We start from the raw sequence: 25,267 nt of genomic DNA on the forward strand, positions 1-25,267 counted from the left end.
GAGCGGCGCGGCGCCGCCATCACGTTGCGTCCGGCGGCGCGCGAGCATCTTCGTGACACGCAGCGGCGCGGCCGGCGGGAGCGGAGGTAGCGCGGCGCGGCGGGGCGGCGCGGGGCTCGCGGCTCCTTCCCCGCGCGGCACAGCGCGGCGGCTCGGCGCGAGGGCGGCGGCGGGTCCCGGCGTCCCGCCAGGGCCGGCGCGGGGCTGGAGCGGCGGCGGCGAGGCGGAGCAGGGCGCCGCGCGTGGGGCACAGCGTGGGGCGCCCGCTGCGGCGGGCACGCGTGGCGCCGGCTGTCACGGGGAGCTGCAACCTCGAGCAGCCCCGCGCTTGTTTCCTGGCAGCGGTTTTGATTATTTCCGTATTTTTGAACACAGCATGTTAAATGCAGTGTGGCTGGGTATGACTCTGTAAGCTGAAGCTGAAAAGCGAGTGCGCGCGCGTGTGGGTGCCTAGGGAAGCGTGTGCTTTCCGCGATTCCTTTCCCCGTATTGGTCTGCTTTTACGCCCTGGCATGTATAACAAATTAAACTACTTTAACAAAGCCATGGTGGTGCCTCCTGGCTCCTTACCTGCGGCTTATTTTGCGCATTTTTTTCAAAAATCTGGCTCGCCAGCATTGCCTTGCGCACTCCCTACCTCATTTCTGTCTAAATCAGGGTGGACTGCCAGAAAGTCCACAGTTGTGAGCTTTCTTCTGTTTTTTTTTTTTTTTTTTTTTTTTTTCCCCATCCTTGAAAATCTGAAACAAATTAGAAGTGTGAAAGATGCAGCTTGGAGCTACCACAGCGCCTTAATTTTAAACTGACTGGGTTTAAATATAGGTCAATGCTACTGGGTTGAATTTTGCCTAGGATTGGTACCTCCTGCAAACAGCGGAAAGTTTCTAAGGCGTAGTAACAGGATGTGCGCCTGTGAGCTGTTTAAAACTGTTTCCCGCGCTTGGTGTTGGACACCAAGCTGCGGACAGCGTGCGCGCTTGCTGGTCGCCTCCTGTGCACGCGTATTACAGGTGTGTGAACTCAGGCCCTGTTGCCACCACTAATACACTAGCAAATGAACAATTGTGAACCTGGACCCAATAGCTTTTCTTCCATTCCTGTTTACGTGATCAACCTAACTTGTACTTTTTAAAAATTGATATTAGGTTGATTTTATTTGATCAAAGGCTTACGTCAGTTTTTACGGTGAGAAAGATTGTGTGCATGCGTATTTATGTGAGCACACAAGACTTGGCTGAATGGATTAAACCTTTGTGCTGGGAGTTGCTTCTTTTGCAAGGGCTTCCTGTCTGTTAAGGATACGGATGGCAGGAAAAGTGATTCTTCTCTCAACAGGAACAAGAGAACCACTTAGCAGACAAACTCTAAGTCTTTTGCACTTAAGTGCTTAGCCTTAGCCTAAAGGATACCTAAATACCTCACAAGGAATAGGTATTTCTGGGATTTATAACCTTTGCTCTCTTGGTGCTTAATTCCCTGAAGACGTTTATGCTGTTTGCCTGTGTAGGGCAGGCAAACTTGACTCTTACCCGAAGGGCAAATCATTGTGTTCAGAAATAGGATTTTTACAGCTGCAGCACTCTAGTCAAAAAGTATCTGTGCAAAGCTATGTTACAACAGGAGTTATTTTGTGAGATCAAGGCAACTGCAGAAGACCGACATGAATTCTAGAAATTCTTTGCTAACGAGCGTATATTGTGTATGAGTATAGCGAAACATAGAGTTCAAGCAGTTTGGTATTTCGTATCGGTGATTAACCCGTTGATGGGTTCAACTTGCTTGGACAAATCGTGGGTGAGACGCTTTCCTGCTCACGAGACAGGGAGGGGATCTTGGTGGGTAATTCATGTTTCCCTCGCCTTGAAGTAGGGCTGTGGTTTTACGCTGTTAGTACTTTGCTAGCTGCACATGAGCCTTCGTTAACTTCTTTGGTACGTGGTCAACGTGATCGGCCTTATCAGAATATATATTTTTGGTGAGACAATGAAGTGATCCTAGTTTCAGGTCATTCTGTTCTGTTCTGGTTTCATATCGAAGGCTTTTATATCAACAGTGGTGTCACTTCAGGAAAAATCCCTCACATATCAGCAAAAAGATTCCTCACAGCTGCAGCCATCAGCAAAAACAAGAGTTTAAGAGTTTTTATTGCACAAGGGTGAGTGATGAGGAAATCCACATTAGCCTGTGAGAAGATGTTAGATTGCTTTAACCTAAGCAGTCATATGGTAAGGCATTATGGATAGTTCTAATGGTGTTTTAACCTGGAGTATTACATGATTGATATACATTAGAAAATGCGTACTATTCCTGTTCTTTGGTTCTTTTCTTCCAAGCATGTCTTCTAGTTTCCCAGCAATCATGGCCTCGTGACAGAATCATGGATTGTAGTAAATATTTTTTGTTCTCAGTATGTGTTTTTCTAACCTTGACACAGCTCCAGTTTTGTTCACTAATATATTTCTAATCTCTGCTCTTCCTCTGTAGTAGTTTTTCAGCTAGCCAAAGCTGTGCAGTTTAGTCCCAGTTAAGATGAGGTAAAGTATTTTCGAGGAAGAAAAAAAACCTGCCAGTACCTCTGTTTTTATCATACAGGTGGTGTAATAAGACGCATGACTCAGGCAAATAAGCCATTCGTGCCCTGAAGGCTTTAAGGACACAAACAAAACAGGGTTAGAGAAGGGAATCAAATGCCAAATCTAGAGTGAGCTGTTGCACACACCGTCATGCACTCTTTAGTTGTCAGCAAATACCTGAAGCTGAGAATAAAACAAACAAACAAACAAAAAACAGATTCAGGGAGGGAGTTAGAGTTCTGTGAAAAATTAAGCTAGACTGAGAGGATATTGCAGTCATTCCTTCTTAGGTAGGGTGGAGTAGAGCAAGAAGCAGCCAAGGTCGTTAGAAACAAACTTGTGTAGGGACAGCAGACGCGTGCTGCTGATAGAGGTGGAGGCATTCAGTGAAAGGGCCGGCAGTTACAGGTAATTAAACACACACTGAACTTAGCAGCAAGAGCAATCATGGTTGCTCTTAGTGCAAAATTTGCCTGTTTGTGAAAAGGTATATCGAATGCCTGAGCATTCAACATGATATTTATGCTTCTCAACAAGCCATACCTTGAGAGCAGTCTCAGGAAGAAATAGGAATGATGATGAGGGCATTTGGGGTAAGAATTCCTAAAACTGTACAGTTATTAACAAAATGATACCTCACATCAGGGAGTCAATTCTTAACATGTTACAGTCTTCTATACCTTTAGCTAGAAAGGTTGAGAGAGAATATGGCACATTTACAAAATGGCAGTCAGGTGGCATTATAATACTTGTGGTGTTTGTTCTCTCTCTTTTTTCCCTGCTAAGATTTCTCCAGAGCGGTTTGCATTCTGAGATATATTTGCAGCAAGTGTCCCGTTTGTGTCAAAATAGAAAATTAAATGACTCAATTTGAAGTTGAATGCTATTTTTATTGGTGACAACTGTTCTTCAGACCTTACTTTTTGCTGTCAAATGCATTGTGAAGATGTCTGCTTTAATTATTTTTCTCACTATTTTACACACTTATATTTTCTGATGATTATATCATAGCTGTAATTGGTTATGATAATATTTTAAATTACATTTAAACAGTTATGTTTTCTTTTTTAAAGCAATACAACTAATCCTAAATGCTCATAACCCACAAGACTTTTTCAAGACTTTGCTCTGCTTCACTAATAACAGAAAATCCAGTATTTGATTGCAAATGTGTTTGGCACCAGATTAATGGAACAGTAGATAACAAGAACAACTGGCAACAGCTGGTGAGGTGAAATTGCCCTCATTTTTCTTTGCATTTTGGGGTGCACTCATTTGTAGAAGCTGAGTGGGTCCCTCTCTCCTAATTAGTTTAATGCTGCTGGAGGTGCCTCATGATAACACTTTGGTTCTTTAAGTCCTGAACTAGCAAAGCTTAGTTTCAGAAAGCCTGAACATTTTAGTCTAAAGTCTGATTCTGCATAAAGGTACCTGGGTGAAATTTAATGGCCAATGGTCCATAAGTAACACTAGAGTAGAGATGATTTATGTAACTGATAAAACATATACTTAGTAACTAAACAACTTTAAAATACTTCTTTGGGCTAGGGGAAAGAAAATAAAATAGAAGAAGGCATTTGACTGAATACACTGAGAATCTCATTTTGAAATGTGTTATTTAAAAGAACAGTCCTTTTTCTAATAGCATTCTAACAGAATAAGAATTTAGATGCTCAAAAGGAGCATGAAAAAGCTAGAAGATTCACATGAGTTGGAGATGAATGATACATTCTGTTTCAATAGATGACTTGTATTCTGTTTCAGTAAAAGTTGATTATTTATTTTCCTTGACTGAAAACAGTTTTAAAGGCATGAAAAAGGTAAAGATCATTCTGATTCAAGAATATGAAGTCAGATTTCCTATACTATAACATACAGGTGTTAGCTCTGTAATAAGAGTATGATTATTACCTTTTTGGAGGGAAAAATGTATGCCTCTAACTGCGGGAACAAAACTTATGTACAGTGATCCACTATTACTGAACAAACTGGGTGTGTTCATAATCACAAGATGCATGGATACATATGTGGTTTGGATAATTGCATATTGACATTTTGAAAACCGTGTACTCAGGGTCTGTTTCCGTCTGCTCTTAGTAGATATATTTATTACTGGAAGAACAAAACTTTGTGTAAAGATAGTGTTTCCCACAAAAGGGGGGCAAAACTAACTTGTTGTTCTAATTGACCCTGAGTTATTCATCTTTCTGCTCTGTAGTAAATGGCGAAAGCATACACTGAGGGGCAAGAGCAGATGAATGATGGTGCATTTTGGTGCTGATGTTCTTTACCTGACTGATAATCCAGTAATCAGAGGTACATTTGAAATTTAAGATGGAAGAAGGGGTTTCAAGAGTAAGTACCTCATTATATTACTCTTGGTAAGATCCGGCACTCGTTAGTAAAATGCACAACCTTTTTGCTAGATCACTCATATGTGTACGTACAGTCATTTGGTTAATTTTCTTACTACTGCAATAAGTCTGGGTTTGTGCTCAGAAATTCCAGGTTCTAGTCTCACTGTGCTTTGTTTTCACCTCATTTTGCTTCTCTGTCTCCTCTTCCTTTACAACTGTGCAGTCCCTCAGTTCTGCTCTTTCCACAGTTCTCCCCATGCCCCACTGATGCAGGTAGTTCTTTTCTCTCCCAAAGATATACTGGAATATGTCTCTTGTCCTGGGGTGTGTAGGGTTTTTTCCCATTTTGTTTTCGTTTTAACTACACATGGATTTATTTTTGGGGTAAAAAAACATATATGAAGTAATAAAAGGGGATATCTCAATTTACGTAGGTAAATCATAGGGCGAAAAAATAGAAAGTTTGGCAAGAAAGTCACAGGATAAAGTCTTTATAATGATTTCAGCTGTCTCTATTTTGTTTTAGATTGTCGTTTGGAGTCGCAGAGAATTCCCAGCCTTTCCGCAATGGGAGAAAGGACTGATTGTACAAAGTCACATAGCTCACTGGCTGAATACAGCCCCGTCAATAAATCAGACAGGACCGATCAAGGGGACAGCTGTGAAATGCATGATGGAAACCAAAATACAATGCAACTGAAGAAAGAAATATCATTGCTAAATGGGATAAGCCTTATAGTAGGCAACATGATTGGTTCAGGTATCTTTGTCTCTCCTAAAGGAGTTCTCCTCTACAGCAAATCCTATGGATTGTCTCTAATAATTTGGGCAATTGGAGGGATTTTTTCAGTCTTTGGAGCTCTTTGCTATGCTGAACTTGGAACCACTATTACCAAGTCAGGAGCCAGCTATGCTTATATCTTGGAGTCTTTTGGGAGCTTCATTGCTTTTATTCGTTTGTGGACCTCACTCCTAATTGTTGAGCCAACTAGTCAGGCGATCATTGCCATCACCTTTGCTAACTACCTCGTTCAACCTTTCTTCCCTTCTTGTGATCCTCCATATTTTGCTTGCCGTCTCATAGCAGCTGCTTGTGAATGTAAGTATTTCTTGAAATTTACTATGGTAATTTTTTTATCTAGGATTAAGCTGTATTAAAATAAATCCTACCAAGTCCCAGAGTTGTTGCATGCTGAATCTGAAATGATTCAAGTTACAGCAGGGAAAAAGAAAAATTTCAAGTTTATGAATAACCTCTAGGTATGTGATCAGAGAACTAACATTTTCTCATTCAAAAGCAGAACAAGATGTTTGACTCTTCAGGGTTCACTTATGTGAGGGAAATGTATGGGATAACTATTCTTCATCTGTTTCCTTCAGAGAGGTAGACTAAATCAAACCAGAAGATATCCTTGGTGCGTTCTAGGAGCATACCTGGAGTTACTGCAGAACATCTCGTATGCTATAAATTCTGCTGTAGTTTTTCACAGTAGTGTCTCAGTGTAGACCTACTTAAGGTTACTCTGGCAGGTTTTGAAAATGTCATTCATTCAAGATTATTCTTTATGCTTGTATTTAACCATGCATTTGTATTTAAGGCTTTTTTGAGAAATGGAAACTGTGTGAATAAAGAATATTGAAATCTTTATAATCAGACAGCTACTTCTTTTAGTCAATATAGAAGAACAACATCAGACTGTCCACGTGCTTCAAGTCAGGGCTATTCTGCTGTGTCAAGAGAATGAAACTGTTTTATTTAATTCTCGGTATTTCTTGTTGAAAGTATTTTTTTTATATATATGTATGTATCTTATGTTTCCAGTGAACACTGAAAACCACATTTTGAAATGTCAGTTATGGCAAGTATTTGTCATATTTTTATCAAAGTTGCCACGTGCTGTGGAGCCTGCCAGCACTAACTAATGTCCATATCAGAAAGCTAAGAAGGAGCTTGCGCTTTTTTACTGCTGGCAACATGCTTTAGGAAGGAGATGTGCTATTCCTTGTTGGCTCATTTGTGGGCAACAGGGAAGGCAGTCTGAAATGGCTGTAACATTCATTATTAAAGTTATCTCTGTTGAACTAGAAGAGGGAAAATGGACAGTATAGTAGTATGTGCTTCAAGCATTAGACCTTTATAACTAGTTATAAACACTGCATCTCTGCCTTCCCTTTTTGTAAGTTAATTTATTAATGTGGAAGCAGTAATGTGGGAAAAATAATTTAGCGGGAAGAATAACCACATTTTTTTCCCCCAAAATAATTCCCCCTTTCCCCCCTTTATCAAAGGGCAAGATATTACGGCAAAGTGATTCGCTCCAGGGACTTCAGTCTCCTTTATTGAGAAAATAAGATGATTATGTACAGTTGATACAGAGTTAAGAATGTGATGTCCTCTATACCTCATGCTAAGAGAGGTTTATTGCTATTTTTGTGGAAATGTGGCAGCAAGGTCACGCTCACTTAGATGCAAGATTTACTTCAACAGTCCATTTTGTAGTCTAAATGCTTGTCCTGCCCTCTTTCAGACTTCGGTACTGAGACTCTTGCCCTACTCTACTGTGCCATGTAACTGTGGCTGCTGAAGCCTACCCTTCTCCCTGGCGGAGCTGACGTTGTGTGTCATGTCCGGTGGATGAGTTTAATGCTTCATTAATAAAGTCAGTGGAATTGGAAGTCTGAGTATTGGTTAGATATAGGTGGAAAGTGAGAATTTAAGTCTAAAAAAAATACTTACTAGATTTAGCTTAAGATCTGTCTTGTAAAATCCATAGTGTTACGTGGTGTTACTACCTCACTTGTTTTGGAAACAGAACTAGCATCGGCAGTGATACCTGAAGGTTCTCAGCAGCTTTAAGTAGCTGAGTGATAAATAATTTGAAGAAAACAAGAAAGAATAATATTAGTAAAAGAAAGAGGACGTGGCCTGTTCAGACTCTTGATTATCTTTTTCTTAAGACATCAGAGAGAGAGTAGTTTTTCACCTAAATTGAAGACCAAGTTCTACAACAGTGAAATAAGAAAGAATTAATAGTAATTGCTCCCATACTAAAAGTTGCTATCAAAAAATCAACAGCTAAGATAAACCCTATGAGCAAATACTCCGTGGATAATACCAATTGTTAATGCTGGAGAGCAGAGACAAAGCAGAGTTGTGTTTTTTTGTTGTTTTTTTCTTCTCTCTGAGAATTTCTTGAGTGTTACTGCAGTGCTGACTTTTGAAATTTGATACAGCTGTTTCCCCCCACCCTCCATCTTGCCAAGCCCAGGGTTATCTGGTTCAGCTCCTTCTCTTGGCTAGACTTTCTAGTCTGCTAGTGCCATGTTTTTTTGAGATCGTTACCTCTCTTTTGTTACTGTTTTTAAGTGATTACTTTTTTACTTTGTTGCTGCTCTAAGTGCATTTGTATCTTAATGGTATTATGTTCTTGGATTATGGGAAAGGAAGTAATTTCATTTAAGCCTTTCATTTAATTTTGGTTTGTTACTACCTCAGTACTTAATCAAATTAAATTTTTATTTATACATGTATTTAAAATACACAGTACAACAAAATTGTGCAGAAGTATAACGTGCCCCAGAATATAACCGCTTTAGTACTACTTGCTAGTGGAAAAATTGAGATTTGAGGAAAATGCTTAAACTTCAGAGGTGGAATTGAGAATTTAATGATAATCTGGACAAGAAAAAAATAATATTTTGTTGAATAAAGAACACTAAAGACACAGAGCCCCTTTCAACATTCAGCATCTGAGTTCAGGCAGAGGCTGTCTGGCTCTTCACTTAAGTAATGGTTCTGAAAGAGAAATGATAAAACCTGTGAGAACGGTGTATTTCAACAGTAGCTTGAAGAGAATTTTTACTGGGGAAGCTGATCAAATGAGGAAGTTACTTGTGGCAAGATTCTTACAAAATCTGAAAGTTACACTTCAGTATCATTCTTGTCTTGTAAAATAGGTCTGACACAGTTTTATTTTAGGGTACAGGGAGGAATATATTCAGAATATACATTGCTTTCCACCAAATTCTTAAAAACCCAGCTCGATACTGCATTACTTGTAGAACATACATTATTTGGTCAGATCTGTTCTAACCTTGCTTAGTAGCACAGTTTAAGAGCTGGAGGAGGGTATTAAATCACATGTGACCATATTCATTATTGCAAAGAAATTAATGTTTCGAAGCTCTTAAAGCTGTGAAATTCTGTAGATGTTGAACTGGTCCTCAGACTAACATGAGGAAAGGATAAAAGAATTTAAAAACTTTGTAATATGTTTACCTAAAGGGATTTTTAGATAATCTTTCATTAATCAGAACAACATTGCTAAACTAACATGAATCATTTAATATAAATGATTTCTTTAGCTTCAGGATAGTTGCAGAATGCAGCTCATGAGGAGCAAAATTAGGAAAACAGGCATATGATCAGAGAACATGTGATGTGAGGAAGGTCTTTCCTTCCCTCTTTTCAAAAAGTGTGTGTTACGAATCTTTAGAACATCTGTTTCCTACTGTTCTGTTTAAACCAGGGTACTTTGAATACCAGTGTGTTTTGCTTAGTTTAACCCAAATACTAGTACAACAGGTAAAGTGCCTATTAAGACAGTCACGGGAAAATCTTTGAAAAATGAATTAAACTAAAAATTGATTAAATTGTGTGTTTATTTTTCTTTGTTTTCTTCTAGGTCTTCTAACATTTGTAAATTGTGCTTATGTTAAATGGGGAACACGAGTGCAGGATGTATTTACTTATGCTAAAGTCATTGCTCTTATTGTCATCATCATAACTGGACTTGTTAAAATCTGCCAGGGTAAGCTTATAAAATTAAAGCAAAGGTTTGTATGCATCGGTTAGGTTGAATAACTGGTCTAGAGACTGTAAATATCTCTATATAGGAGTTATCAAATGCCTTAGTAAGTGCATAGTATAGCCACTTAGAAAATACCAATAATTGCCAATGTTAGGAATAAATACCATGATAAGCTAGCCTATCTTAGTTGACCTTGAACTAGGTAAAAGAAGGCAACTGATTGCTCAGCCATATTGTGCAATTTACAGCTTACGGCGTGGAATAATAAGGGAAATGAAAACAGTAAAATACAGAGCTTGCGAAATACGATAGGAGTGGAGAAAGCTGTAAATTCCCATAAAGGGGCATACTGCTTTACCCTGAGGTTTAATGAAAGTTGTTATAATAAGGTGAATTTTCTGTAACTCCGAGAATGACAGACCTTCAGTAGAAACAGATAAGCAAATTTGTGAGACAAGTTCTTTTTTGCTGAAATACTTTGTTCTGTTATAGCTGTTGAGAATTAAAGTTGCTGTCTTTTTAGAATTTTTTTCCTTGTTGGGCATTGTGCCCTCAAGTTAGATGAGAACAATTCTGAGCTAAGTTTTCATATTTTTACTCAATTTTCATATTTTTAACAGATACAGTCACAGCTTTTTCAACGTTGTTTTAATATGGGCTAAATATTCACAATAGAATGTTAACCATAGTGTAGTAATCGGTGAATATTTTGCTAAAAAGAAAATACAGCTGTTAAATATTTACAAAGCATCATTTATCTACTGGGTCACACTTTGTAAACCTACTTAGGCTTTTTTTGTTGCTTTTCATTAGTAATCTTAAAATCAGCTGTAATCTTTCTTTTATACATCAGCTAAATGATTCAAAAATTAAAAGGATGCAGCAGGATTGATTCTTTTATAAATATATATGTTGTAAAGAAACATCCTTAGCTTGAATACTGTCACTGCCAGTGGGTGGGGTTTTTTTGTTTGTTTGTTTTGGTAGCTTAGTCTGGCATTTAATATACCTGAAGGTTTTGTGCTGTTGTGGACACACCAGGTGCTTAATTATAGAGCAGAGCATAATTTTTAGTAGTTTGAATGTTATGATTATTCTCATGGCTGAAGCGCAGAACAGGATTGGAAAAAATGGCTTAATGAGTAGTCTTGAAGGAAATAGGCCTTTCTGAGTTTTTTGTATTTGTTTACCAAACTGGAAATTACTTACTGTATTTTATTTTCCTGTACTTCATTGTCTCCTCCATACACAGGACATACAGCACACTTTGAGGCCTCTTTTGAGGGATCCTCTTTTGACGTTGGAGATATTTCCCTCGCGCTCTATTCTGCCTTGTTCTCTTACTCTGGTTGGGATACACTCAATTTTGTAACAGAAGAGATCAAAAACCCGGAAAGGTAAAAGACTTGAATTTTCTAAACCTGAATGGTTTCTAAGTCACTCATCTTGTGTTCGTCTTCCACTGATGACTCATCAGTGGAACTTCTCAGCCTATACAGAAATAAGCAGAACTACTTCACTCTTGAGATAGTAAGGCTATAAATACCACAAACTAGAAATTATTAATTTCAGACTCCATTCGTAGATGAAAAATATTAAGAATATATAGGTCTTTGCAGGATTGCAGGATGCTGTATACAGTGCTTGGTAAGCTTTTAGTTCAAGATGCTGCATGCTGCTATTTACAAACGTATTAATACTGATTTGTAACAATTACATTAGTGTAGTCTGTGCTGTTTATATCTGTGCAATAATTCTAATTTTTTTCTAAAAAAAAGGGGGGGGCCTACCTTTTCTATGAATCTGTGCTGCAAAACTGACTGACTAAACTTTTATCCATCTTCAGTTGTGAGTCTATAAGCAGATGCCTATATGTTAAATATGGAATCCTATTTAATCATTTTTACTTCCTATTATAAACAGTCGTTTAGATTGATACAACTATATCAATCATATCTATATCTATATCAAACAAGATATAGAATGGAAGTTCTTCAGTTCTCCCAACTGATTTGTCCCTTATCAGAAGTTTATTCTCTTATCCCTGAGTTGTACAATGTGCATTTTTTATTTAACCTGTAAAATTACCTGTGAAACGATAAAATTTTAAATATTAAAAATAGCTATTTTTAATCAAACTCAATTTCAGATTGACAGTGTTTCCTTAAATGATCTTGCGAGGATTTTTTTATATGTATTCATAAGAGACTTGTATTTTGCATTTGCAACTGTCATTGAATGCTTAAAGTTGTTTTTTCTGCTGAAAGAGCTTTGAGGTTGCAATACGTTTTCATCTTTTTAAAGTTGCTCTGTTGTTCTGTGTCATCAGTCGGATAACTCTTGTAAAAGATACATTTTTTTGAAAAATATTTTTTCTGATATGATGTATATAGATATCGGATAATTATTTTTTCATAATTACTCAATTCACAATGCTCTTGTGCTCATTCTGTCAAAGCTGTAATCCGCAAATTTGAAATGGTCTCTTGGCTTCAATCTTGCGTGGTCTGAAATACTTAAGTGGATTTCAGAGTGGTTTTCTAATTCTGTTTTCTCTCTGTGCTGAGGTCCACTGGACTTTTACTGTGGATGTGCAATCTGAAATCAGAGCCAGAACTTCCACTTATTGATATTTCCCCCTTCCCTTTTTTTTTCTTTTTGCATGTACAACATCAGACATCTACAGGTCCAGATGTGGTCCAGACTTCAAAAAAATTTTGAGGAATTTCCCAAAATTTTGTTTTTCTATTTTATTGAGTTTTTTGTTGTTGAAAATTGTGTTTGTGTTTATGTCAAATGCTCATTCATGTCACCGTTCTGTGTTTAATTTTGAAGTGGGCAGGTGGGAGAGGAACACTCAATTCTGCTTCCCCTTTCAAGACATCTGAATATCCCTGCAAGCTCGGGGAGAGAGCAAGACTGAGAAAAGCCAGAAACTAAAAGTCTGCTTTTGCTCTGTTGAGCTCACTGTGGAGCGCCAGCCTGAGGGCTGTGAGTTTATCTGTGCCCTCACAACATGTGGGATCTCTGCTTCTCCATGCAAAGTCAGAGAGACAACAAATCTCCTGAGCCGTTAGAAAAATAATGGGGAAGACTAGGCAAAATTAGGCTCCTCTTAGAGGAAGGTATACTTGCAAAGCTAGATCAGGGAAGAGCAGCACAGCGTGCCCACTGCTCCAGTCTGAAGCTAGAATGAAAGCACACCGAGGGGAAATTACACCTGAATTCGTGCAGTCTCCTGTGTTTGCTGTACTCTGCCACACCTTTGCTTGCAAAAGCCCTGGGTTCCGGTTATCTCACCTTTGTTGCGGATTGCCGGATTGCCGTGACTTGCTATTTTGCAGATTTTTTGCGGCAACTTGATGGGATAATGGTAACTTGGCTGGTTGAGCCTACTACCTCCATCTCTTCCTATTTCCTCTAAGGCCAAGCCCTCAACTTCCATATTGTTTGTGTTGCTTTTACTTTTCCAGTTTTTCTATTATCACTTAATACCCATTTTGTGTCCTGGGGATTGGTTCAGACAAATGTCTTTGCAATTTGCTTAGAGAGACATTGGCAAAAAACTATGAAATGCTGAAGATATTTAGAAACTGCAGCATAAATGAAGCCTATTTAAAATCCCTAATTGTTGCCAGAGAGATGCTTACACAAGTCAGCAGTGCGGTCAGTGAAGTACAATATGAAAGTGTTACCTTTTAGGTAGCTAGAAAGTGTACTGTCCATGCTACCTTGTCTTAGCTAGAACAAAACTGTTCAAAAAATGAACACTAACAAATATCTAGAGCTTAGTGGTATTCCTCAAGGACTGGAACATGGGAAAAAGGAGTAAGCAGACATGGGAAAGGGGGGGTAAGCAGAGAGGTGTTACAGTTTGCTGAATTTGTACAAAGTTATTCAGAGAAGTAAGAACAAGTGCCATTGTGAAGAATTTTTATGGAACCTTGTGAGATGGTAGTAATCTGTGCAATAGAATAATAGTTAAAATTCAGCCCAGCTAATTGTGAAGCACAGGGGGCATAACAGTTCTTTCTTCATACATAAAAATGATAGGCTTTGAGCAAATGAGTACCACTCAGCAGTAAGATCTTGCAGTTAGGATGGAGAGTTTTGAAAACCCTGGCTCAGTAGAAGCCAGAAGAAGCTAATAAAATGTTAGGAAATTGTGAGCAAAGGAATAGAGAACAAAACAAGCATCCTTAAACTCCTGAAAAATCAGTGGCTCACCCACAGTGTGAATACTGTGTGCAGCCCTGGCCCCATCGTCTGAAAGAGGATGCAAGAGATGTAGTAAAGGTTCAGGGAAGGACAGCAAGGGTGATCCAAGATATGGAAATGCTTTTCTGTGAGGGAAAAAAACACTGAAAAGGCAGCAGTCCTCAGCCTGAGGAAGAGATGAGTTAGGTAGGTTATAGCAGGGGTCTAAAAAAACCTTGGTCATAGAGAAGCTAGTGAAGAATTACCTCCAGTTGTCTAACACAAGAACAAAAGCTGTGATGTGAAGCTGGCAAGAGCTGGGTTCAAAACAAACAGAATGAGGTGGCTTTTCCTGCAGTGAAGAATGGCCTTGTGGAGCTGCTTATCAGGAGGAGACTGAACCTGGTGCTTGGAAGAGTGTACTAAATAGACAAACCATATCAGGTTCAGGGAATGTTCTCAAAATACCTGTAGGTTGGAAAAATATTGAAGGTATTTACCATATATGCTCGACCTCTTCCTTTTCTTCTGTAGGCATGTGTAACTTCTTTTGTTGAGGGGAAAAAAAAAATTAACATTCTTTCAAGAAAACTTATCTGTCAGGAAGGATATGAATGTTCTTAGAAATCTGCCTACCTTTTACAAATTCTTAAATTAAATCTTACCTCTTCATGTTTAGAATTTGGTTTGCCGTGTTTTCACATTACTTTCTAGATGTTACTGTCCTGTGTGTTTGCTAATAAGGTGCACTTCATCTAGAGCCTGCAACAGAGCAGCAGTTTTGGATTTCTGCTCTCTGCAGAGCTCCAGGCCAATTCATTTGATCTCTGCTGTGATGACAAAAGGATGCAGAAGATTTCCCCTGCATCAGTTCTAGAAATAGGTGTTATAAGAGCATCAGGTGGAATGAATGTGGTGGCTCAGAGCTCTGCTCCTTTGGTCTCCTAGTTGTGATAAACAACATGGTTAGTAGGAAGTGATTGAAGGTGTGTGACTTTGAAGGCTGATCTGGAAACTGTGAAATTAGCATACTTGAAGAGCAGCTTCATAGAATCACCTTTTCCACATAATTTAAGTTTAAAGTTCTATTACAGTTAGAATTTCTAGCTTTTCTGGTATTTTGCATTAGAATTTCTGTTTTTAAACCAAACTCTGCCAGAGATAGCTATTTTGAAATCTTTTGGGGTCTTTATACCGTTTATCTGTGAAATGAGGGATGCAAATTCATAAGGTTATTTATTTATCTTTTGTCTTACAGGAATTTGCCACTCGCTATTGCAGTGTCTATGCCAGTTGTGACTGTTATCTATATTATGACCAATATAGCTTATTATACAGTGCTGGATGTTAATGCTGTTCTTTCTAGTGATGCTGTGGCAGTGGTAAGTTGACTATGTAGCATTTTGCTATATTATCACTTTTCACATTTTAGGAATTCATTTACTTCTGAGGAACAAAACAGGAAAAATCCTTAGTTCCTTATACTACTACACTGAATACAGAACAACTTATGCTGAATAACTTAGTCTTAAATGGGAAAGTAAATACGAATTTATGTATAATAATAATAATATCAGGTTTATTAAAATAAGCGTAGATCTGACCTCTTAATGTATTTTGCAAAGAAAATTGACTGGAGTTGTTCACTTCGAGTAGATTGTAATAAGACTGAGTACTTAATCCTTTTTTCTGTTACTTCATGCTACAGTTTAACAAGCTGAAGTAGTACATAGAATATTATTGCATTGAGCTACATTGTGTTGGGCTAATCTTTGCTGTTAAGCATATCTGTAAATGGATATGTTGCAGCTGAGTTATGACGAAGTTTAGCTTTACATCACTCAAATCACTTTCTTCCTAACACCATTAATTCCAACAACTTTCAACATTTTAAAATTCATTATTTTTGCATATAAATTGAAGTTGGAATCCAATTAAAATGTATAAGCTTCTTAAAGTGAAAGATGATCAAAATATGTGTATATATAAAAGCTAATTGTTAAACAAAGGTGAGGGGTTTTTTTTGTCCTCTATAGGTAAAAAAAAAAAAAAAAATCAGTTGAACACTTCTGGTTACTCTATCGTTTAGATATGAGACGTGGAAAATTTTGTCTTCTGTTGGGTTATTTATATTAGAGGAAAAGAAATAGCCTTTCTCCTGTTTAGATGCCTGTTTGACTTTGAAACTTTAGTGAGACATTGGACAGAGGGTTCAAAATGAAGGAATTATTTTTGTCTCTTCCCACACAAAAACTAGCTTAGCAAATCAGCAAACTTTCATTTCAGATGTTCAGGGAAAATGTGTGTAAATGACTTTCTTTCAAACTTGAGAAATATTTGTATTTAATGTAAGCTTTCAAAGTAGATTATGGTAAATGTAAGCTGTAATTGTTATATGTGTATTATTATATATTTATGAGGATGCTTATTTTGAAATGTATTAAAGGTAAATTAATGCAATTCTTAGCCTCTGATTAGCTGGAATATGGAAGCATGGAGTTAATAAATTTTTTTAACAGCACATTTTATGACAAATCACTTCAGAATGAAACAAATGAAGATGTAGATGAAAAACATATAATTTTGAATTAGCCTGTGCTAAGGTATAACAAAGCCACGAGGAATATTTAATTCTATTGTAGGTTATGTTATCCCACTAGTGGCTTTTATTATATTAAGTACCTTGTAGTGGCTCATAATGATATTTCAAATTTGTGTTTAGAATTAATTAATCCACGCAAAACTAAAAGCCAATACACAGTTCACTGTCTGTCCCAACTTTGCAGTACTGATTTCTGTAAAGCAATACACTACCGTTCCTTCTGACAAGGATTTGGAAAATACATTCCTTTAATAGCAATGAAATGCTCCAAACCCTGCCTGCCTCTAGCAGTATATCATACCTATTTTACTGCTCCTGGTTTTTGTCATCACAGAGGTTTATTTGGCCATATGGTGAAACAGGATCAGGAAAACTGATCCACCTCTGCAAGGAGATTTGCTGTGTGGCCTCTGTGGTCTTTGTGACTGTGCAGAGTAAGTGCTTGTGCTGCAGCAGGAATGGGTGGCCAGGTAAAGAAAGGGATGGCATTTGTAGCGGGTGTGCCTGAGCATTACTAGGCATGGGAAACCCGAGGCTAATTTCTTTGACAGCTGTGTATGCTTAATTTAGTTATTTGACTTGGTTCTTGATCAAAAGTAGCATGTTCATTTGCGTATGTGTGCTTACATTTATGTATGTATATACACGCACACAGTGTAATTTTACATGAAATTGCAGTATTCAAAACTGGACCAATCAAGTTTCCTCTCAAGTATGGAATGCTTCTGGACCTGGAGAAGAAAAAAGGAAGACCTAATGGTGGCAAAAAGGCTTCAGTCAAGCTAATTGTGTGCCATGAAATTGGGTGAACAGAGTACCAGTTACGAAAAATACTATTTGAGATTCCCAAAGCTATTAGGGATTTACATCTAGTGCTAATTTTAACTTATCTGAAAGAATGACTTTGGAATTCTAAAACTGTGCTTTTTTTAGCAGATCTCAGGATTGCCAAATACTTGCACTTAAAAGTTCAATTAATGTTTTAGATAAAGATATTTTTGCTGAGACATCTCATCAGCTTGCAGACAATGTTCTGCTGATTGCCACTGATTGCCGTATACTTTCTCCAATGACAAGGTGCGAAGTTCAGCTGAAGTTTAGTGCTTAGCACGTGACTCATTAAAGACTCCATTTCATTGCTAATATGAAACTGTCTTGTTTTATGAGATGACCTTCAGGCCTGATCTGATATTAAATTAGCAAGTAGTGTGGACCAGTAGGAGGATTTGTGGCGCAGAACAGTTGATGCTGAGGACTTGACGCCTGTACTGTACAAATTTCGGGAATATTTTACTTCAGATTACCTCTAATGTGGTCCCATGAATACTTGTTTGCAGCTGGAGTGCATTAGAGGTGCTCTTGGAGTACATCTACCGGTTCAGCCTCATCTGAAAGGAGCTGAAACTACTAAACAATGTGAACTAAGGAACAGCAAGTAATGATTATCTGTAGATTGGCTTCAGAAGTGCACTTGTGATCTACACAAGAACACTCATGTAATATACCCATAGATTTCTAGTAAATAGACAGAAGAGGTAGCAACTGTAATGATCTGTATTTGAAAACCCTCCTATGATGTAGAGAATTAAAAATCTTCATTCATCGTGAAGAAAGTTTTTCCTGAGTAGTAGAAGGGAATTTTATCTTCACTGGAATTTTTATTAGGACACAGGGCATTGTGGTCAGTGGATGAATGAAGAACAGAGAAGAGAATTAAGCCGATCTAAAAGCTAACCTGGATGAAAATAAGCTGCTTTGGTCTGCTCATATATGCTCATGAGTTCTACATGTGTAGGATACTGGTTGCTGCAGTTTTCCTTACTGTCTTCTGAGTAGTTGTAGGCCTTATCAAGGGTTGGTTTGGAAATAAGTGATAAAATACCTTCCTTTCACCTCTGTATTAGCCTCTTTTGAGGCATAGTCCTGGTGTCAGGACTGCAAAACCTAGTTTCTCAACTTTGAAGTAATACTGCAACAACTAGCATAAAAGTTCTGCAGCTGCTTTTCAGATGTTTGCCGATCACGTAAAAAACGCTTCCTTTCTCATAGATTCCTTTCAGTAGTTTGTAGTTCTGATTTCTGTTTTAGCTCTTTTTGGAAACGATTACATCTCCTGCTGTTAAGTTTTTTACATATATAGTGGTTGCTCTGCAGCTTTAACGTACTTAGAAGAACTTTCACCTTCCTTGTCAGTGAACGACTATATTTGCATCTGTTGAGAGCTGTTGTATTTTTTGCTTGTGAAGAAGGCAGCTGGGTCCCCAAGCACTTGATCTTTTTGGTCTACTTCATCTTTTAACAGGAAAGAGTATAATGGCTGCCAGTAGAGAGCTTGTTAGCCGCTTCCTGCATGTGGTCGTGTCTGTTTTTTCTTCTGTGGTTGATTGAGTTCATATAATGGGTGGTATTTGGCTTTTTGCTTCCATTACTCTAAAAAACTAAAAACAGATGTCAGTTGCTGGCAGTGTTGAGCAGTCTGTTGCCCTGCAGGTATAACTCACCTTTCTTGGAAAGGAGGATAAAGATAACCACTTCATTTGTATCTCTGTCTAGCATTGATCAGTCCAGTTACACCCTAGTGTGCTCTGCTTCTAAACAGACTTGCTTTTCAGTGTGTATAAGTATCTGAAGGAAAAGTATCAAGGGGATGGGGCTGAACTCTTTTCAATTGTCCTATGTGAAAGGACTAAAGGCAACAGGAGCTAATTGAACCACAGAAAGTTCCACCTGAATATAAGGAATTTCTTCACTGTGAGAGTGACAGAGCGCTGGAACAGGTTGCCCAGAGAGGTTCTGGATTCTCCTTCTCTGGAGATAATCAAAACCTGCCTGGATGCAACCCTGTCTAACATGCTCTAGGTGACCCTGTTGAGCAGGGAGGTTGGACTAGATGATCTTCAGAGGTCCCTTCCAACCTTCCATTCTGTGATCTTTCTTAGATATGCCCTTTCTGATAAAACAGAAATATGGAAGGCTGTGTCTTGTAGCTATTCTTCTTTGGTTATGGAGTAACAAATCATGAAATAACTTTCTTCTAAGTGAATTCAGCCAGAATTTTCTAGGTTACTCGTAGACCTTTGGATACTGATTCTGTTTATTGATTTGGCCGCTGGCTGCTTTTCTGAAGAAGAAAATTTGCGTATCTTTAGCTGCTAGGATCATGTCTACCTTCTTTGGTTGCTTCCAATAGGACTCCTTTGGAAGAAATGCACATTCTGTACCTTATAATGGACAAAGCCTTCATTAGAGATGGGCAGTTGAGGGCAACCACTTTCAGAGAAAGCCAGTTCAGTAAGTCGATTTCTCTCTTTCTTGGGCTCAGAATCATTAACTATCACGCAGAATTCCTCTTGCCAGTTATAGTAAAAGTTCTCTGGCTGTGGAGGCAAAAGTGAAGAATTGAGCCAGCCCTGGAGTGCTATATATTATATTTTTACTATCAGAACAGTAAGAGATTTTAGAAACTGTATCTTTTGTCTGCAGCTAGCTATTTAAATTGCTAAGAACAGGGTAAACACTGGAGTTAATTTAGGTCAAGTATCTTTGCCACCATAGTGATAAGTTGAACTAAGTTGTTTTACTGTTGGAGCTGGTATTGGAGCTGTATTTTGGATGTGGATCATTCAAAAGACATACCCGTCTTCATGCAGTAGATGGGCAATATGCAGTAAAGTAGTGCAGATTTTTCTTATTTTAAGATCTTACTGTGTGACCTAAGGGTGAATTTCATGCTGAACCTTGCACTGCATTGATGCCTTTACTTCCTCAAAGAAAAGACATTTTCAGTAATGCAAGGGGAGAATTTTGCCTGTTTAAGGTTAGAATCAATCAGCAGAATGCAGATTGCTTTTTATTGCATCATTGGAATTTCCTGCTCAGTTTTCAGTTGATGTTTGTATTTTCAATTGACATTCGCTCTCACTAATTTCTTTAACATATGTGACGTTAAATTAACCTTGTCAAATGTGATCTATGGCAATGAAAGAAAACTTCATGAACTTGATTAGGTTTTTGTTGTTGTGGTGGTGTTGTGTGAATTGTTTTTTGTTTTGGGTTTTTTTTGCATGTGCAGCTTCCTGATTGCCATAAATCAGTGTTTCTTTGTTTTCTTTAGGAAGCAGCTCCTTGAGCTAAAAGTTGAGAAAGCAGGCTATAGGTCTGACTAGTAGACCTTTCTGTGATTTGGTAAACTGTATTTATGCTCTGCCTCAAGAAGAGGTTAAGAGAATTAACTGTACTTCCTAGATACTAATCAGATCACATGCATATCCTAGAAGTCAGCAGTTACAGTGGTAAGGAGATGAGAACATTACAGAATAGAGCCTGGAAAAGCTCATGTGTGTGATAGGATCTCGAAATGAGCTATTACAAAGTGGTTCTGTAGATGCCTTTTTAGCCTTCCTAGTACAAGTGCCTCATCATCTTTGGCTATAGTTTTATATATATTTCTGATTTATATTAGACTACATTTTCTTCATGTTTTATCTATTCAGTTAATACATTTTAGTACTTTGTCAGCATAACATCCAATTTCATATGCTCTCAGTGTAGTCTCCCGTTTTTCTTGTGCCTCTTATTCTACAGCTAAGTATGGTGAAACAGTTCTCATCTTGTGATTCCAAAAATAAGTGTGGGTCTTTCTGATTGTCTGGTGTGCCTGACTTACTGGATTTGAGACAGTATCCTGTGCATTTTGTTGTGGCAGCTCTTTATCTCTGGTAATTCCTGCTGCTTCCGGTTTAATCTGTTTGTAAAAAGTGTTGCTTGGACATTTAAAAGATCAAAGGAGTGTTTTTGCAAACTATTCACCCGTCACAAGCTGATGATCATAAAATCAAACCAACAAACTAAAAATAAAAGGTAGTAAATCAGCCATTTGTATCTTGAAACAAAGCTATACTTCAGTTTTTGGTCTTTCTTTTGGGAGTAACATATAACACTCTAGTCATGAGGAAATGAGGGCGATTCAACTGCAAAGTACATGGCTAGAGTATCTTACTACTTTCTTCATTATTATTCCTTGTTGACAGTTTGGGGGGAAAAAATTGGAACTAAGGGAAACAATTCCAGGTACAAGTCTTTCTACAGAGTGTGTGTATGCAAATATATATCTATATACATACACACACACACACACACACGTGTATATATATATATATATATATATATATATCTTGTCCAGTGGAAGGGAGGGCGTAAGAGGACTTTGCCTATGATTGGAAGTTCCATAAAAGCCTCATATTTCTCTTACTGTTTCCTAGCTGTTAGAAGCAGTTATACTTCAAGCCTGGACTACAGCACATGTCAGACTGTAGCTAAGATGACAATTTAATCTCTTAATCCTTCTTACTCTTTAGACTTTCTCAGAAGAAACCTGAGAAGAAATCCATCCCCATAGTGGTGGCTTTCTCCTGTTTTGGTGGACTAAATGCTTCCGCTATAGCTGCCTCCAGGTAGGCTCCTCTGTCATCCTCCACATATCCCTGTGAATGCTCCATTCTTTCCCCTGTTGCCGGCTCATATGTTCTTTATTTTGTTTTTTGTTTTTCTTATGCACTTTTGTACTCTCAGAAGTAGTGGTAGTTAAGGTGGAACTGATCTGATGCCCAGTTCAGAACCCCAGACTAGATCATTTGTGGAGGATCCATGATGGTACGATTATGGTTTTAGGAGAAAGCAGCCACTAACTCTTCTCCACCCCTCCCTTCTGTTTTCTCCTCTTGGTACAGTGCACCTGGTCTGTGTGCTTGATAACTTGATTGCTTTTAGTATCATTTCTCTGTCCATCTTTCTTATGCAAAATAACCCTCTGACGTGCACATATAGTTGAATGCTTTTTAGGGCCACTTTTACTTCAGTAATACTTTCTGTGAGAAACAGTGTAGCAATCTTTGTTTCTTGGCATCTGTTAAAACAAGAGTGTTGAAGAATTTATAAATATGTACTGTGAAATGTAAAAATGTCTTTTTGTCTCGGTAGTAGTAAAGTTTGGCAGATTTTTATGTTGGAAGTGAGGATGATAGATACCTTGTCAGAAGACACCTGCATAGATGCTTGGATCTATACTTGTCATGCTAAGCTAGGGAATATCACTTGGAGATTTAACCAAACTTCAGGTGTGTGTCAACTGAACAACTGTATTTTGCTGAAAGATCATTTTGCAGACAGATCTACATGGTACACCAAACTGAACTTCCTAAATCATCCTAAATTAAAATATTCTTTTGCATTTTCTCACTTAAGGAGACATTAAGTTGTTGAAATTAATGCTCTACTCTTTACTCTCTCAGGAATCCCAACTACAGCATTAAAAAGATCATCTTAGATGTCCAGTACTTGGTAAAGCCTTTCAATTTCGTAAAGGCTATTCTTTCTGTCAAAGAGGCTGATTACATATGGATCTAGAGAAAATAATTAATTGTTTAGACTTTGAGCTGGACCAGCGGTTGTAACATACCGTGTAGCCACAAGCCTACATTCAGAGCACCTTGAATCTGTAACATCTTCATCTGTGTATAACTTCTGGAAGTGATATCATAGCTTTGCCTGAACTCTTTCTGGATTCTACTGCTCAAATGAGTGGCTACTGTTTTCTAGGATGTGTGAAACAGCATGAGGGCATCTTAGAAAGATAGGATATGTGTTATTGGATTGATAACACATCCATCCAATGTGTCAGTTCAAAATCTGACATTCCATGCTAGCCTGTTACTAGATGTTTCAAAAAGAAGTAGAAGATGCTTACAAGGGACAGACACTAAGCTGCCTTTGGGGAAACAGGTATTCCAAATGACTTACCAACTGATGTGTATTCTACAGCGTAAGGTTACATCCATACGTTTTCACTTTCTTCTTTAACTTTAGCTGTTAATACTACTTATCTAAATGCTTATCCTTCAGGCAACCTTACTAAACATCTTAATTCTCTAACATCTTCTTGAAGCTCTATATCTTACCTTTACATATTAAAAAAAAAAAAAAAACTTCTAGCAGTTTTATGGTTGGTGTCTAGTAATTTTGCTTGCTGTTTGGCTTCAGAAATAAGGCAGTCCAGGTTTAAATCTTCCTTTAGAATACTGTAACAGTTACCTAGTAGAATTTTTATCTCTTCCTCGTTCTTTCTAGTTCTGCAGAATTTGTCAAATTTCTTTCACTGGATCATTATGAATTACATTTTGCTTTGGGAGACCAGTTTTCTTATTTTCTTAGAGCTGCTTTTATTTCAGACCCAATAAGGATCTGAGAAATGTACTGTGGGTTCTAGTAATTATTTATTCTTGGGCAGCAGAAATCTTTTATGTACAGTAATGTAAATTATTAGATGATTTTTTTCCAATTTCAATGGACTGAAAATGGGCATTCCGTGGGATAGAGAACACAATTCTTATGGCATGGTCTTCTACTAAATTGATGTTCTGGGTTCTGCAGCAAATTGAATTCATATGTGGTTTCGTTCTTTCATTTATACTTTTCTTCTGTTAGTTTTTATAATTTCTATGGGAATTTACGCCTTTTTTTTCCCTTTTTTTTGTCTTCTCATCTGTTGGAGCTGCGCTGTGAGGGAACAAATGTATTTAACTGTCTAAAACAGTTCACAGGGGTGGGAGAGGGAAGATGCTTTTACAAAAATTGGTGACTAACACAGTGGATATATTGACTTCATATCATTTGTCAAGGTTCCTCTTGAAATGATTATAGAGTTCTGCATTGGCCTTCAGCAGCAGGAAGTTGTATCTGCCTTTGCTGAGGCTGAACTAAATTACCTGAAAGGATGGAATAAATTTTTATTTTTAGTGTAGGTGATAGTGTGTAGCTAAGCAGAATTGGAGTCTGACCCTTAAGCTGGATAATGTGCTGAACAAAGCACTTTATCCACTCAGACAAAGCACAGGAAACTCAAAATGGGCAAGCTGTGCAAGCTGTGTTTTTCATTTGTGAAACTTCTGAAACTTACAGTTTAAAGATTGAAATTGTGTGCAGGGTTTTGCTCATAAAAATCAATCACTCATTTCACAAAAAGTCAGCCTTAAGTTGTTCAGGTGTATTGGTCTACCAGAGCATTTAGGTAACAGGTCATACTGCACTGCTTTTGGCGGTCTTGTTCCAGGAGTAATTAAATCAAAGTTTGTCCACCTTTAAATCCAGCAAGCTTTGTATGCTAGAAATAATGGTCATTTCTGAATATCAGTCTACTTTGAACATCATAGTTCATAAATCTTAAAATGAAATACAGTAGTTTAAAGGGAAGGTTGGGGGTCTTAAATATTTAAGTAAGTGTTGTATTTAAAAATGATTTGAAGATGACTTTCATAATAGAAAAGATATACTTGAACAAGGCTTGAACTACTATGTACGCTTTTATGGTTAAGGGTCACTGTGTTCTTGAAAATGATAAAGCAAAAGAGAGCTGGAAAGCGACTTAGATGACTGCTACCTGCTGAGATTTAAAATGTTTACTGTGAATGGTCTGATACTCACAAAATCTTCGTGGTTTGCAGAAGTAGTGTTACCAATTTCAGTTGAACACCATTTATCTGTAAGTAGAAGTAGGCACCTTTTTGTTTCCATAAATAATAATATAGTGCCCCTAATGCAGACTCCATCCCTTTGCTACTATGACTGTTAGTTTGCTTCAGAAAGAGAAATAATGCAGGTAACTTAGCTATTACTAAATAAAATTGGGATAAGAAGGCTTTTTGCCCCTCTCTGAACACAGCACTAGCAGAT

The 25,267-nt window shown here is 37.8% G+C and overlaps 1 protein-coding gene across 2 annotated transcripts in view; it reads left to right on the plus strand.

Annotated features, from left to right (window-relative positions):
* Positions 1–23: 23 nt before the first annotated feature.
* SLC7A6 (solute carrier family 7 member 6) overlaps positions 24–25,267 on the plus strand; it is a 31,012-nt gene continuing 5,768 nt past the window's right edge. The window contains exons 1-5 of one of the 2 annotated variants that reach the window (XM_062586129.1): positions 24–86; positions 5,457–6,029; positions 9,616–9,741; positions 10,994–11,138; positions 15,197–15,320. In XM_062586129.1, coding sequence (XP_062442113.1) covers positions 5,498–6,029; positions 9,616–9,741; positions 10,994–11,138; positions 15,197–15,320 — 927 coding nt within the window. In that variant the 5' untranslated portion in view covers positions 24–86; positions 5,457–5,497. Of the gene's footprint in view, positions 87–4,736; positions 4,929–5,456; positions 6,030–9,615; positions 9,742–10,993; positions 11,139–15,196; positions 15,321–25,267 lie in introns of those variants that run through there. The other variant, XM_062586128.1, reaches the window with a different exon arrangement.

This window comes from Rhea pennata, chromosome 13, assembly GCF_028389875.1.
Source record: "Rhea pennata isolate bPtePen1 chromosome 13, bPtePen1.pri, whole genome shotgun sequence".
NCBI classification, from domain to species: domain Eukaryota; kingdom Metazoa; phylum Chordata; class Aves; order Rheiformes; family Rheidae; genus Rhea; species Rhea pennata.